Source organism: Grampus griseus, assembly GCF_964374135.1.
Source record: "Grampus griseus genome assembly, chromosome: 2".
Taxonomy (NCBI): Eukaryota; Metazoa; Chordata; class Mammalia; order Artiodactyla; family Delphinidae; genus Grampus; species Grampus griseus.
This window is the reverse complement of record NC_139018.1, coordinates 74,202,063-74,213,651: the sequence shown is the minus strand read 5'-3', so window position 1 is coordinate 74,213,651 and position 11,589 is coordinate 74,202,063. Positions and strand designations below refer to the sequence as shown.

At 53.8% G+C, this 11,589-nt stretch overlaps 1 protein-coding gene across 2 annotated transcripts; it reads right to left on the bottom strand.

The window, feature by feature from the left end:
• Positions 1–1,958: 1,958 nt before the first annotated feature.
• On the bottom strand, positions 1,959–8,309 carry SLC22A17 (solute carrier family 22 member 17). Of its 2 annotated transcripts, none has more exons than XM_082648437.1 (10): positions 8,041–8,309; positions 7,330–7,839; positions 7,134–7,237; positions 4,874–5,028; positions 4,114–4,279; positions 3,772–3,917; positions 3,503–3,608; positions 3,071–3,342; positions 2,726–2,837; positions 1,959–2,591 (listed from the first exon to the last, which is right to left on the bottom strand). In XM_082648437.1, the coding sequence occupies exons 2-10, from the start codon at positions 7,735–7,737 to the stop codon at positions 2,303–2,305; spliced, it is 1,758 nt and encodes a 585-aa protein (XP_082504563.1). In that variant the 5' UTR covers positions 7,738–7,839; positions 8,041–8,309; the 3' UTR covers positions 1,959–2,302. The 2 variants fall into 2 exon arrangements, with proteins under 2 accessions (XP_082504563.1, XP_082504564.1); XM_082648438.1 differs by having other exon boundaries at positions 3,125–3,342.
• Positions 8,310–11,589: the final 3,280 nt, after the last annotated feature.

The following is an 11,589-nucleotide window of genomic DNA, read 5'->3' as shown; positions in this document are numbered from 1 at the left end:
GTATGCAGAGAATGGGTTCTTTGAAATGCCTCTTTGACACCATTCCTCACAGTGTGCTTTGGACAGTGTCATTAGCATATAAGTAACTCCTTGGCTTTACCTGGGCTCTTCCAAAAAGTACTTATCTACCATCCTGTTGGTTCTTACAGAAACTCTGGAGACAGCAATGAGTATGATCTCTCAATGAGTGTTATCATTGGCAACCCAAAGCTAAAAAGTCAACATTGGAGTCAGTTTGGACCACACAGACACTGTTCTACAGAATGTGTGATGCAGAAGGCCTGGGTTTAAGTCCTCGCTCTGCCTCTTCATGGCAGTTCCTTCCATTTCTCTCATTTCCATTTCCTCAGTAGTTAGATAGGATAAAACTACTAATACCTATTACAGGGGGCTATGAAGATTAAATGAGAAGGGTTCTTATGAGTTCTCCAGTGATTATTATCGAGAGCCCAGAAGCATGGCTTAGTTTCCTACAGCTTTGTGCCTGGGGCATGGACTGGCAGAGGGGAAGGAGATAGGAACACCGGTGTTGCAGGGATCTGTGGGTAACAGGGCCCCCCTTCTCTGGAAGAGGCTGGCCTCAAGACATGCTTTTCTTAAGAATTCCTCTCTCCAGGACCTCCTCACCCTTTCCTACCTCCAGGCCTTTGCTCTCCCTATGTCCTTTGAATTGAGAGCTATGTACCTGTCTCCTGGGCCCTTGCCTAAGGTCTTTCTGCCTCTCTGAGTCTCACCTCCTTCAGGAGGCAGCCTTTTGATGCTCCAAACCACTGGTCTCTCTTCCTCCTCATTAATATTCCCAGTGTTAGATGGATTTTAAGCTCCTTGAAGGATGGCCCACGCCCTAAACATCCAGGATGGAACTGGTCTGTAAATCCGGCACAGGAAACATTTGTTTAAAGAATTAACAAATACAACTTTTTGAACACCTATCGTGGGTCACATGTTGGTGTTTCAAAGTTGCGTAAGACAAAGTTCCTGTCCTCAAGGGGCTTACCATCTAGTGGGATAATTTAAGAGGCACTTACAATGTACTATCTTGTTTAATCCTCATAGCAACCCTTGAAGGAAGCTGGAGGTTAAGAGACTTGCCCAAAGCCAGGCCAGGGCTAGTCAAAGGCAGGCCCTGGCACTGAGGTGGAAGGCCTAGTCTCCTACAGCCCCCTCCCAGGGGGGCCTAGAGACTCACTCCTCACTTCCAAGGGTCGCCCGCAAAGATTGGAAGGAGTTGGGAAGCTGGCCACGGTGTGCATCCCTAGAGAGCTCCAGCTCCAGGATCCAGTTATATCCCAGCTGTCACTCGTTAACTTTGTAACCTTGGGCAAGTTACTGAGTCTCTGAGTGTCAGTTTCGTCATCTGTAAAAGAAGAATACTGTCGTGGGCATCCATTGTGTTTACCTGCACAACTCCAGTCCTACTTCTGCCAGCAGCACTCAGGTACTGCTTTCCCCTCCCCAGTTGTCAGTAATAGGGGTGGGGTGGGGTGGTGTGATACACAAGCTAGCCAGTCACTTGCTCTCTTGCCTTTTCTGGCTCCTGGCCTTTTATGACTAGTTCTGCTTTTCCTTCTACTCTGTGAGCTCTGCACCACAACCTGCCCCACCAGATCCCTTTAATAAATTGCCTTTGTGTTTAAGTTCATTAGAGTCAGTCAGTTATTATTGCTTGCAAAAACAAGCAGCTTTAATTGATCCAAACACCTACCTTGCAATGTTGTAAGGCTTAAATGATTAAACGAAGTTTGTAAAGTGCCTAGCCCACTCCTAGCAGCATAGCAAGCAGTGAGTAAGGGGTGGTGGTAGTTGTCTGTAAGTTAACATGGTGGGGGAGTGAGAAGAGGGGGCAGGTGCAGGGAGGGGGAGGGAGATTTTTACTGGTTTGGGTTCCACTGAGAGAAACCTTCCCCCAAGAGACAGTGAGAAGGACAACAGAAGGGAGGGAAGTCCAGGCTATGGTATGCTCATTTATTCAAAATGTCTTTATTGAAACAGAATGATAGAGCAAGAAAGAATGAGGTCTGGGAGGATGTCTTTGGGCATAGGATGGAGCCCAGACCTGGTGGATACAGTGTGGAGCTCCCTCCCTGTCCCCTGACTCTTGCCAAGGAAGTGAACACAAAGCAGCAAGGAGGAGATGGGGTTGAGGGCAGCCCTCTGAGCTCTCCATGGTGACTGGCGTGAGATGCCTCTGAGGCTTCAGGGTAGCCCTGCCTTCCTCATTCAGTCCTCCCGCTCTCCTTGCCAGGGCCTTGTGCCACCTTTCTGTATGGGCCAGCCTCCTGCCAGGGTGCTCGAAGGTCGCTCAGAGGGCAGGGTTGGGGGTGGCAAGCAGTGGAACGTGGTCACAGCGGTTAGGGGGTGGCTGCCGCAGCAGGGAGGGCCGGCGGCACAGCTCCCCATCCCGGAGCACCTCGGGCAGGAGCTTGCGTTTGGTTTCCGGCAGAAGCATGATGCTGAGGATGCAGAGGAGAGCACAGGCTGCCAGCACCACGTGCTGCAGGAAAGCTCCGTGGCCCATGTGGAGGCGCTGGGCTGGGCCACTCAGCCCGCCAAGTGCCCCCAGTGCCATGATCAGGCCCAGGCCTCGGCCCCTGGGAGAGACGGACAAGGCACTGAGCCTGTAGCTGTGGGCCTCACCCCAGCTCTTCTCCAGCAGCCTCCCCTTTTTCATCCCTCAGGCCCTGTCCTCAGCTGGAGACTCCCCTGGCAGCACCCCTGCTCTCACCGGACAGTGGTAGGGATGACTTCAGCAGCAAGGAGCGTGCTGAGGATGCCAGCAGCTTGGGAGGAGAAGAGGCCAAGGACGGAGAAGGTGGTGATGGCAGCCTCGTTCAGATCTGGAGGAGCAAGAGATGGAGCGTGTGAACAGAGGTGGGGAGGTCATGCTTGGCCTAGTCCCTGCCATCATCCCCTCTGATCCCTAGCCGGGCGGGTCTGGGCATTCACTCATCGGTTGAGAGAACAGACAGGACTGTGCGGCCAGGGGGAGAATTGTGGAAGATCTGGGCAGGGTCTGGTCTGGTTTTGGGAGGCCTGTGCCAGAAGCAGTGGCTGAGCCCGTCTGAGGCACCTCTGCTGGGGTTCCTTTGCTGAGCCCACACCGTGGGGAAGGGAGGATGCTCACAATCCCACAGGCCCAGCAGGACCAGGGACGCAATGCCAGTGAGGGTCATCGAGAGAAGCAGGATGCCCCGGCGGCCAAATCGGTCCACGGTGACCCCCAGGAAGACGCAGGCCAGGGCAGCTGTGCCGCTGGCCAGCAAGGAGCACAGGTAGAAGTCCGATGGGCTCCCTCCTCCTCCCACAGGCTGGTAGCAGTGACGAATAGCGTGGGCAATAAAGCTGTGAGACAGGGTGGGGAGGCGAAGAAAGGTGTCTGAATCTCCATCTGCAGCCTTTCACAGCCCTGGCTGGCCTCTGTAGGGGTCCTCAGGCTTTCCCCACCCGGCCAGCCCCCATCCCAGCTACTGGCCTGGCCCTTGGCTCAGACACCCAGGCTCACTTGGTGAATCCCAGGATAAGTAGATTTTTCCAGATGTTGCGGTAGTTGAGGAGGGAAGCGAAGGAAAAGGAGGATGTTGCAGGGAGAGGGCAGGTGTTCTCCAGGTCTTGGGAGACAGAGAGGAGCTGTCTGTTAGAAGGAACAGCTGAGAACCCAGGGTCCTCCCACATGGGTGGTAGGGACCCTGGGAGAAGGTGGTACAGCTACAACAGAGGGCACCATCATGTGTGCACACTGAGGTATCACCTGTAGGGACCCCTGTCTCTTACCCTGCAGGGCCTCCTGGGCCTCCTCTCCCAGCATCTGCCCGTGGGGCCGGTTCCGCTCAGCCAGTATCCTCAGCACAGACTGGGCCTCCTCAATCTGTCGCTTCACTATCAGCCACCGTGCAGACTCCAGAAACAGACCAGGCCAGCTGGGGGTGGGGTGGGGGGTACACTGTGAGGCCTCCTGAATCCTGACCCAGGGATGGAAAACTCCCACCTCTGAGGGGCTGGGGCTGGAGCAGGCCTGGACAAGGGGCAATGGAGAAGAGGAGGGGTCTCCAGGCTAGAGCTAGGCTGGAGGTAGAGATGGGAACGGCCAGACAACAGGTGGAGGGTGATACTGACCCATAAAACAGGAAGAGGATGCAGGGAGCGGTGATCATTCGCTGCAGAAATCGCCAGTCCTTAGAGACAAGGGCCAGGCCCAGGAACAGGAAGTGCCCCCCTACCCCCACCAACTCCCCTGCCAGGGCCACCCGAAGCCTCTGGGTTGGGTCGCACAGCTCCAGGCCTGGAGATACAGCAGGGACAGGGAAGAGAGGCCAGGGAGGAAGGAGGCGAGGGAGAGAAGAGGGGAGAGGGAGGGAGGAGGACAGAGAGCAAGGTCAGCCCCTGAGTGGAGGCTGCAGCCATCGCCTCCCACAGGCCAACCGCTAAGGCAAAGAGTGGAGAGTTGTTCAGTTCTCTCTCCTCTCCCACTCAAACCTGGGAGGGCTCGAGGGTCAGAGTCCCTGGTGGGTTTTCAGCATTCCCAAATTATGGGCCCTTTCACACCAGACCTCTTATTTGACTTTCACATTAACCCTTGTTCAAGGTCATACAGCTACTCAGGATTTCATTTTTAAAATAAGGCTCATTCCCTGACAGCAGTAAGTCCAGAGCAAGGAAAGCCTTAAAGATCATGGGAAGAGAGGGGTGTGGAGAGAAGGAAGACCCCTTGATCCTTCAAAGGCCTGGGCAGAAAGACAGCTGAGATTCCGGACAGCTGAAATCTGGGGCTGAAGAAGGGACTGAGGGGATCTTAGGGAGCAGTAGGAATGGCCTGGGGATACAGACAGGCAGGCATGAGTCCCTAGGGAAGGAGCTCTGGGGGGATGCCACTCACGCATCAGGTAGACACCAAGGTCAACGCCGGCAAGCAGAAAGCCCAGGAGGAATCGGAGTGCCATGACACCTGTGGAGGAGCCTGCAGCAGCCCCTCCCACTCCACAGGGGCCCACCAGTCCCAAGGTCAGCAACACAATCCCACGACGGCCAAACCTGGAAAGTAGGGAGAGCCTCTGATCACCCAGACTCCCTGGGGGAGGAGTTGCTGGGTGGGGCCCAGCTGCCCACTTCAAAGCTGGAGGTATGAGGATGAGGCCCTGGAGTGAGGCTAGAGAAGATGGGAGAGGATGGGGACCATGGTTGGCTACTGGGCACTGGGGCGAGGCTATGGTTCTGTGGGGGTAGGACCATTGACTCTTGGGATGGGGCTACTGGTCAGAGATGAGGGCATTTCTTCATGGAAGTGAGACCAACCATCAGAATGGATGGGATATTGCTTAGGGGACTTGGAACCATTGGTCCTTGGGCAGAGAGCTATTGGTCAGTGGGGATGGAGCTTGTCTTGCTCAGACTGGTCAGAGGAGATGGGGTCATTGATATATGGGGTTGGAGCTATTGATCTATGGAGGTAGGCCATTGGCCACTTGTCCATGGGGATAATATTGGTCAGTGAAAGTGGAGCTCTTGATCTTAGGGGACTGAGTAATTGATTTTGGGGGATGAGGCCATTTTTCCGTGGGGTTGGGGCATGGGTCTACTAATCCATAGGGGTGGTCAGTGGGGATGGGGCCACTGACCAGAAGATGGAGCCATTGATCCATGGGAATGGAGCTCTTAATCTATGGGATAGTACCATCGATCAGCAGGGATGATCACTAATCTTTGAAGATTTGACCGTTGATCTTTGAGGATGGAGCTATTGATTCATGGGATAGGGATCTCAGTCCATGTGGATGCGACAGTTGGCCAGTAGGGATGAATCTATTAATCCATAGGAATAATCAGTAAGGATGGGGTCACAGACCAGAGGAGATGAGACAATTGGTCAATGATGATGGTCACTGACTATAAGTCAGTGAGGACAGGGCTACTGAGTTGGGCTATTGACTTTGGGGGATAAGACCACTGATCTTTGGGGATGTAGACTGGGGTCAATGGTCATTGGGAAGGGGGCACCGATAGCCTGAGGGTGAAGCTACTGACCCAGTAGGGTGGAGCCATTTTTCCATGGGGCTAAGCTTATTGGCTAAGGTTACTGAATTTAGGAGACTGAATTATTGGTCTTTGAGGATGAGGTTATTATTCCACAGGAATGATGCTACTGGTCTGTGGGTCTGAGGCCACTGATGCATAAGGAGGGGCTATTGACCTATGGGTTTAGGATCATTTGCCCACAGGGGTGTGTGACTATTGGGCAGTGAGGATAGGCATTGATTTTAGGGAACTGGATTATTCAATGTTGGGTTGCCTTTGATCCATGGGAGTTGAACTATAAATCCATTTGGATGAGACTGTAGACCAGTGGAGATGAGTTTAATAATCCACAGGGATGGTCAGTGGAGATGGTGTCGAGGATCAGAGGAGATGGGAGTTTTGACCCCTGGGAAGAGCTATTGGTTGGTGGGGATGGGTTGTTGATCTTTGAGATGAGGCCACTGATTCCTGGAAATGGGGCTTTTGATCTGAGAGGACCTGAGAGCACTGAAGATCCATGAGGATGGGGCTGTTAGTCTTGGGGGAGGGGTGCTATTGTGGTCACTGATCCATGGGGGTTGAACTATTGACCCCCATGAGGGTAGTCATTTGTTTATAGAGTTGAGCTATTGGTCAGTGTGAATGGAGCTGTTGATATTTAGAAATTAACATAATGAGCTTTAGGAATGAGGCCTTTGAGATGGAGTTAACAGTCCAGGTGGATAGGGCTGTTAGCAAGGATGAGTCTATCAATCCATGATGATGGTGAGGGAGGTGCTTGGTGGTGATAGGGATGATAGAGGAGAAGTTAGGACTTTCGATCTGTGGATATAGGGGTTTTGGTCAGTAGGGATGGGGCTATTGTCTTTTGAGATGAGGCCATTGATCCACAGATCTAGGGATTGGCAAGGAAGGAAGAGTTATTCCCTGTGTGGAAGAGGTATGGAAGGAGTATCTCTTGATGGGGAGTGAAGCTGAGACAGGGGTGGGGCTGCATATCATTGAACAGAAGAAATCCAGAGAACACTGCAGAGTCCACCGAGTCCCCTTCAGCCTCTTGCCAAGGCAAGCTGCCTGGGCCAGCCTCCCTAGCACCCCCTCCTCTCTACTTGCCCAGCCCTCACCTGTCTGCCGGGTAGCCCAGGAACAGGTAGCCAGAGGCAAAGCCCAAGATGAAGAGGATCTGCTCCAGGATCACCTGCCAGCCCAGGTCACACACCAGATCCCACTAGAGACGTGAGAGGGAAGGAGTGGGTGTGAGGCCCCTCGCTGGTCGCTCTCGGCCCGCCCCCAAACCCGCGGCCCACCAGGCTGCCTCACCTGGCCGATGGCGTTGGTGGTGAGCACGGGGAGGCCGTTATAGTCCCAGTCCTTGAGGCAGTGGTTGAAGTCCGGCGGGGCGAAGCCGTTGCACGAGGGGTCCGTACTGGTGGCGATGCGGCTGGCGGCGCTGGCTGCTAGGGCGGCGCTGGCGACGCTGACGCCGCTGGCGTTGGGGGGCTGCTCCCAGCCAGAGGCGTTGGGGGCGAAGGCCCCGTAGTGGCAATGCAGCGGGGGCGCCAGCGTGAAGATGGGGTCCGAGGCCATGCCCAGCGCCACAAAGAGCACGGGCAGGCAGCAGAGGCCGAGCTGCAGCTGCTGGCCGCCGCCCAGCGCCCCCACCTGGGCGAGCAGCGCCTCGAAGCTGAGGGGGCCGGGGGGCACGGCCAGCGACAGGCTGCTGCCCATCCCGTCGCCACCCGCGTCGCCCTCCCCATCCCGCTCGCGTTCGCGCTCCCGCTCACCCTGCAGCTGCTCCGTGGGCACCGCATCTCCGAGGGTCCCGACCTGCTGTGTGTGGGGGTGAGGTAAGGGGTGTGTGAGGTGGTGGCAGGAGAAGAGTGAAGCGGAGAAAACCGCAGAGTAAGGGAAGAGGCCGGGACCAGCGGGAGGAAGGCGGGCGGCGGAGGAGGGGGCGCAGGAGGAAAAGGCCGGGCGCTTGGCGGGGGTGCTGGGAGATGATGGCGTAGCCCCCAGGGCGCGGGCACTTACTCCATTGGGGCTGGGGGTGATCTCTACAGTGCTGTCGATTTTGCTGCCGCCCCCGCCATTGGGCTCGGGGGTCCCGGTGGCCACCCGGGGAGCCAGCTTGCCGACCGCAGGGGCCCTGGCGGCCCGCACCGAAAGGATGCACTGCCCTCTGGCCCAGTGGCGCGCCCGGTGCCCGGACACAGAAGCCGGAGAGACCCTGCTCTGCAGCCGCGGGCGCCTCCTTCGTCTCTGCGATCTCTGCGCTGCTTTCCCCTCCCCTTCCTCCAGACTCTCCTCCCCTTCCCACGTCAGCAGAACCTTCGGTCCAGACTCTTCGTCAGAGAGAGGAAGGGGGGCCAGGGCCCAGCGGAGGGAGAGGATGGGGCTCTGTCTCCATTCCCTGGGTCTGCGGACCATTGCGGTATAAAGAGGAAAAAAAAAAAAAAAAAAAAAGACCCTGAAGGATAGTAGATCCGAGGCAGATGCCAGCAATTCCTCCTTTGCTTCCAGTTCTTCCTTCTCATCTACCCATCCATCCACCTACCCACCCATCCATCCATCCATCCACTCATTCATCAGTAAAATTTATTAAGTGTCTGCTATGTTCTGGCCTTGTGCTGGGCTTTGGGGATAACAGGATGGACAAGACCGACCTTGGAGTAGCTTACTGAGACAGAAGGGTATACTGGAAATGATGACACGGGGCATGCACATGGTGGACTGGGCTGGGCACTGTACTCAGCCTTGGCCTTAGTCCTCTACAAGACCACTTGTCTGGTTTCACCACCTCCTCCCTGGCTGAGTCTCCATCATTTCTCAACAGCATTTGGCACTGTTGGCCATCCCTTCCTCTAACCACTTTTTTCCTTGGCTGCTAAGTCCCACACTCTCCTGGTTTTCTTTCTCTTGCTCCTCTTTTCTCTACTGCAGGCTTCTCCTCCTCCTCCTTGCCATCATTCAGTGTCTGCGATCTTCAGAGGCTTGGTTCTAGGTCCTCCTCTCATCTCACACTGTTCTTTCCACCTCGGGATCTCACCTGTGCCCATGGCTTTGATCACCCCCGGTATAAACAATACGAGCCAATACAAACCTGATCCCCAGATCTACATTTCCAGTTCCCACCTCTCTTCTGAGCCCCAGACCCATGAAGCCACCTCTTATTTGACCTCTTACCTTGGATGACTCACAGGGATCTCAAACTCAATACATCCAAGACCAAACTCATGTTTCCCCCCAACCCCCCACCACCCTGGCTGTCTTCTAGTGCTTCTTTCCTCACTGAATGGCACCCTCATCATCCAATTGTGGCCAGATGCTCAGTTGACAGCCCTTGGAGTGCCCTCTTCCTTACCCCCATGTCAGATCCTTTACAAAATCCTGTCCGTTTTACTTCCTATATAGTTCTCAGATATTCTGCTTCTCTCCAACTCTACCACCACTAGTCAAGCTACCTGTTGTACAGACTGCTTTAGCCTCAATTCTTAACCAGTGTTCTGCATCTGCTTTGTTTCCATCCCTTTTCCCCATCTGTTGTTCATAGTGCAGACAGAGTGATCTTTTCAAAATGCAGATCTGGGACTTCCCTGGTGGCACAGTGGTTAAGAATTTGCCTTGCCTCCCAATGCAGGGGACATGGGTTCAATCCCTGGTCCAGGAAGATCCCACATGCCGGAGCAACTAAGCCCGTGTGCCACAACTACTGAGCCCCCGTGCCACAACTACTGAAGCCTGTGCGCCTAGAGCCCGTGCTCCGCAACAAGAGAAGCCACTGCAAGGAGAAGCCTGCACACCACAAAGAAGAGTACCCCCCGCTCGCTGCAACTAGAGAAAGCCTGCGCACAGCAACAAAGACCCCACGTAGCCAAAAAAAAAAAGGGTATCTGTTCATGTCCCTTTCCTACTTAACAGCCTTCAATGTCTTCTCACTGTCAAGGTAAATACTAATTTTCTAGATATCTCAAACGTGACCCTGTGCTCTCTGCAGCTCCACCTCACATCTCTCCCCAAACTCTCTGCGCTCCAGTCACACTGACGTTCTTTCAGGTTTTCCAGTGCCACGGGTCCCTTGCATTAAGCTGGTCTTTACACCTAGAAGGCTTCTCCTCCCCCTACTCAGAGTGTGATTTACAGACTACCAGCAGCTGTGTAACCTGGGAGCTTGTTAGAAATGCAGAATCGCAGCCCTTTGAGTCATAATCTGCATTTTAACCAGATCCCTAGGTGTATGTACATTAAAGTTTGAGATACACTTCTCTAAGAGACTTGATATCTAATAGGTACTTTATTCTCTAATTCCAGGTAAGGGCTGAAAAGGCATGTCCTATCAGTCTCAGCCGGGAAATCCATTCCCTCTTGTCTCCACTGAACCACACTCATAATTTGCCTCCTCTGTTCAGAAATTTTCTAAATATGGGAAACTATTCTAATGCAATAAGCAGCCTCACACCACTTTCCCTCCCCCAACTCATTTGAGCATCTCTTCAGGATTTACTTTTGGTGCTGTCACAGCCAACATTCCTTGGGGGTTTGTTTGTGTCCTTGTGTCTGTCCTGGAATTATCATCCCTTTAACTTTCTGTGGTGCTGGGCTGTTTACATGCATTGTCTTGTTAGGGCCTCACAATAAGCCTGCGAGACCATTATGTTCATCTTCATATTAAAGATGAAACCAGGACTTGGAGGGACTGATAGGATTTACCTGCAGACATATAGGTACATGGAAACTTGCACAGAGACCTCTGACTCTAATTCCAGGCCGATCTCTTGAAATTCTTTCTGGAAGGTGATGGAGGATGGCCCCTGTTACAAGTCTTCAACACCTGGGGTAAATTTTGGTGGCCTCAGAATCTGAAAATGAGTTTCCTTTTGAGAGTGAAATGAGAACAAAGAACCCAAAATGGAGGAGGCAAATGCATGGGGAAAGGGGCCAAGGGACTAAGAGTGTGATTGAATTTTGGGATGCCTCCAACCCAGTCACTGTGGCAGAGTAGCATCTTGGGAAAGCAGAACTGAAGCAATGGATCTGTGGCTTGGACTACTTCCCTTGTGGTAAATGGCTGGAGTGATCCCCTATCTAAGCCATGGCCCATTAATTTCACCAAAGCCCCGTGGACTATGGACTTCTAACGCATTAAATTCACTGGCCCCTCAGCTCCTCTAAAAGATGGTGTGTCCAGAAGGACAGTCAGGAAGCCTGGAGAGGGGAGTTTAAGGGGCTAGACCTTCTTGGGTTAACTGAAGGGAGAGGGCGCCCAGGCCAGCAGCGCTCTCCAGTTGGCCAGAGTTGAGGACAGCTGGGGTGACCTCTCCAGCACGGCACCATGAAGGCTCTCTTGTGGCCACCCTCTCCACATGTGCACCTCTCTAATGACATCACTTGACATTGGTCTTGGAGGAGACGCGTTGGTCACAAATCAGGGCCTGCCTTCCTGCTATGCCGCGTCGCAGACTCTTCTTGGTTCTCTCATCCTCCGAGTCTCAGCACAGATACCACCTCACCTCCCCAACAGTTCTGTCTAAAGTCTCCAATGGCCTCTCTCCTCACCTAGTTGGTCTGGCATATCACCCTGTT

Coding starts and splice junctions, on each gene's coding strand:
- SLC22A17 (XM_082648437.1), bottom strand. CDS start 7,737: ATGGGCAGCAGCCTGTCGCTGGCCGTGCCCCCCGGCCCCCTCAGCTTC. Junction 5,029..7,133: donor CTGGGCTACCCGGCAGACAG/GTGAGGGCTGGG, acceptor CCTACTTTCCAG/GTTTGGCCGTCGTGGGATTG. Junction 3,918..4,113: donor ATCCTCTTCCTGTTTTATGG/GTCAGTATCACC, acceptor CCCCACCCCCAG/CTGGCCTGGTCTGTTTCTGG.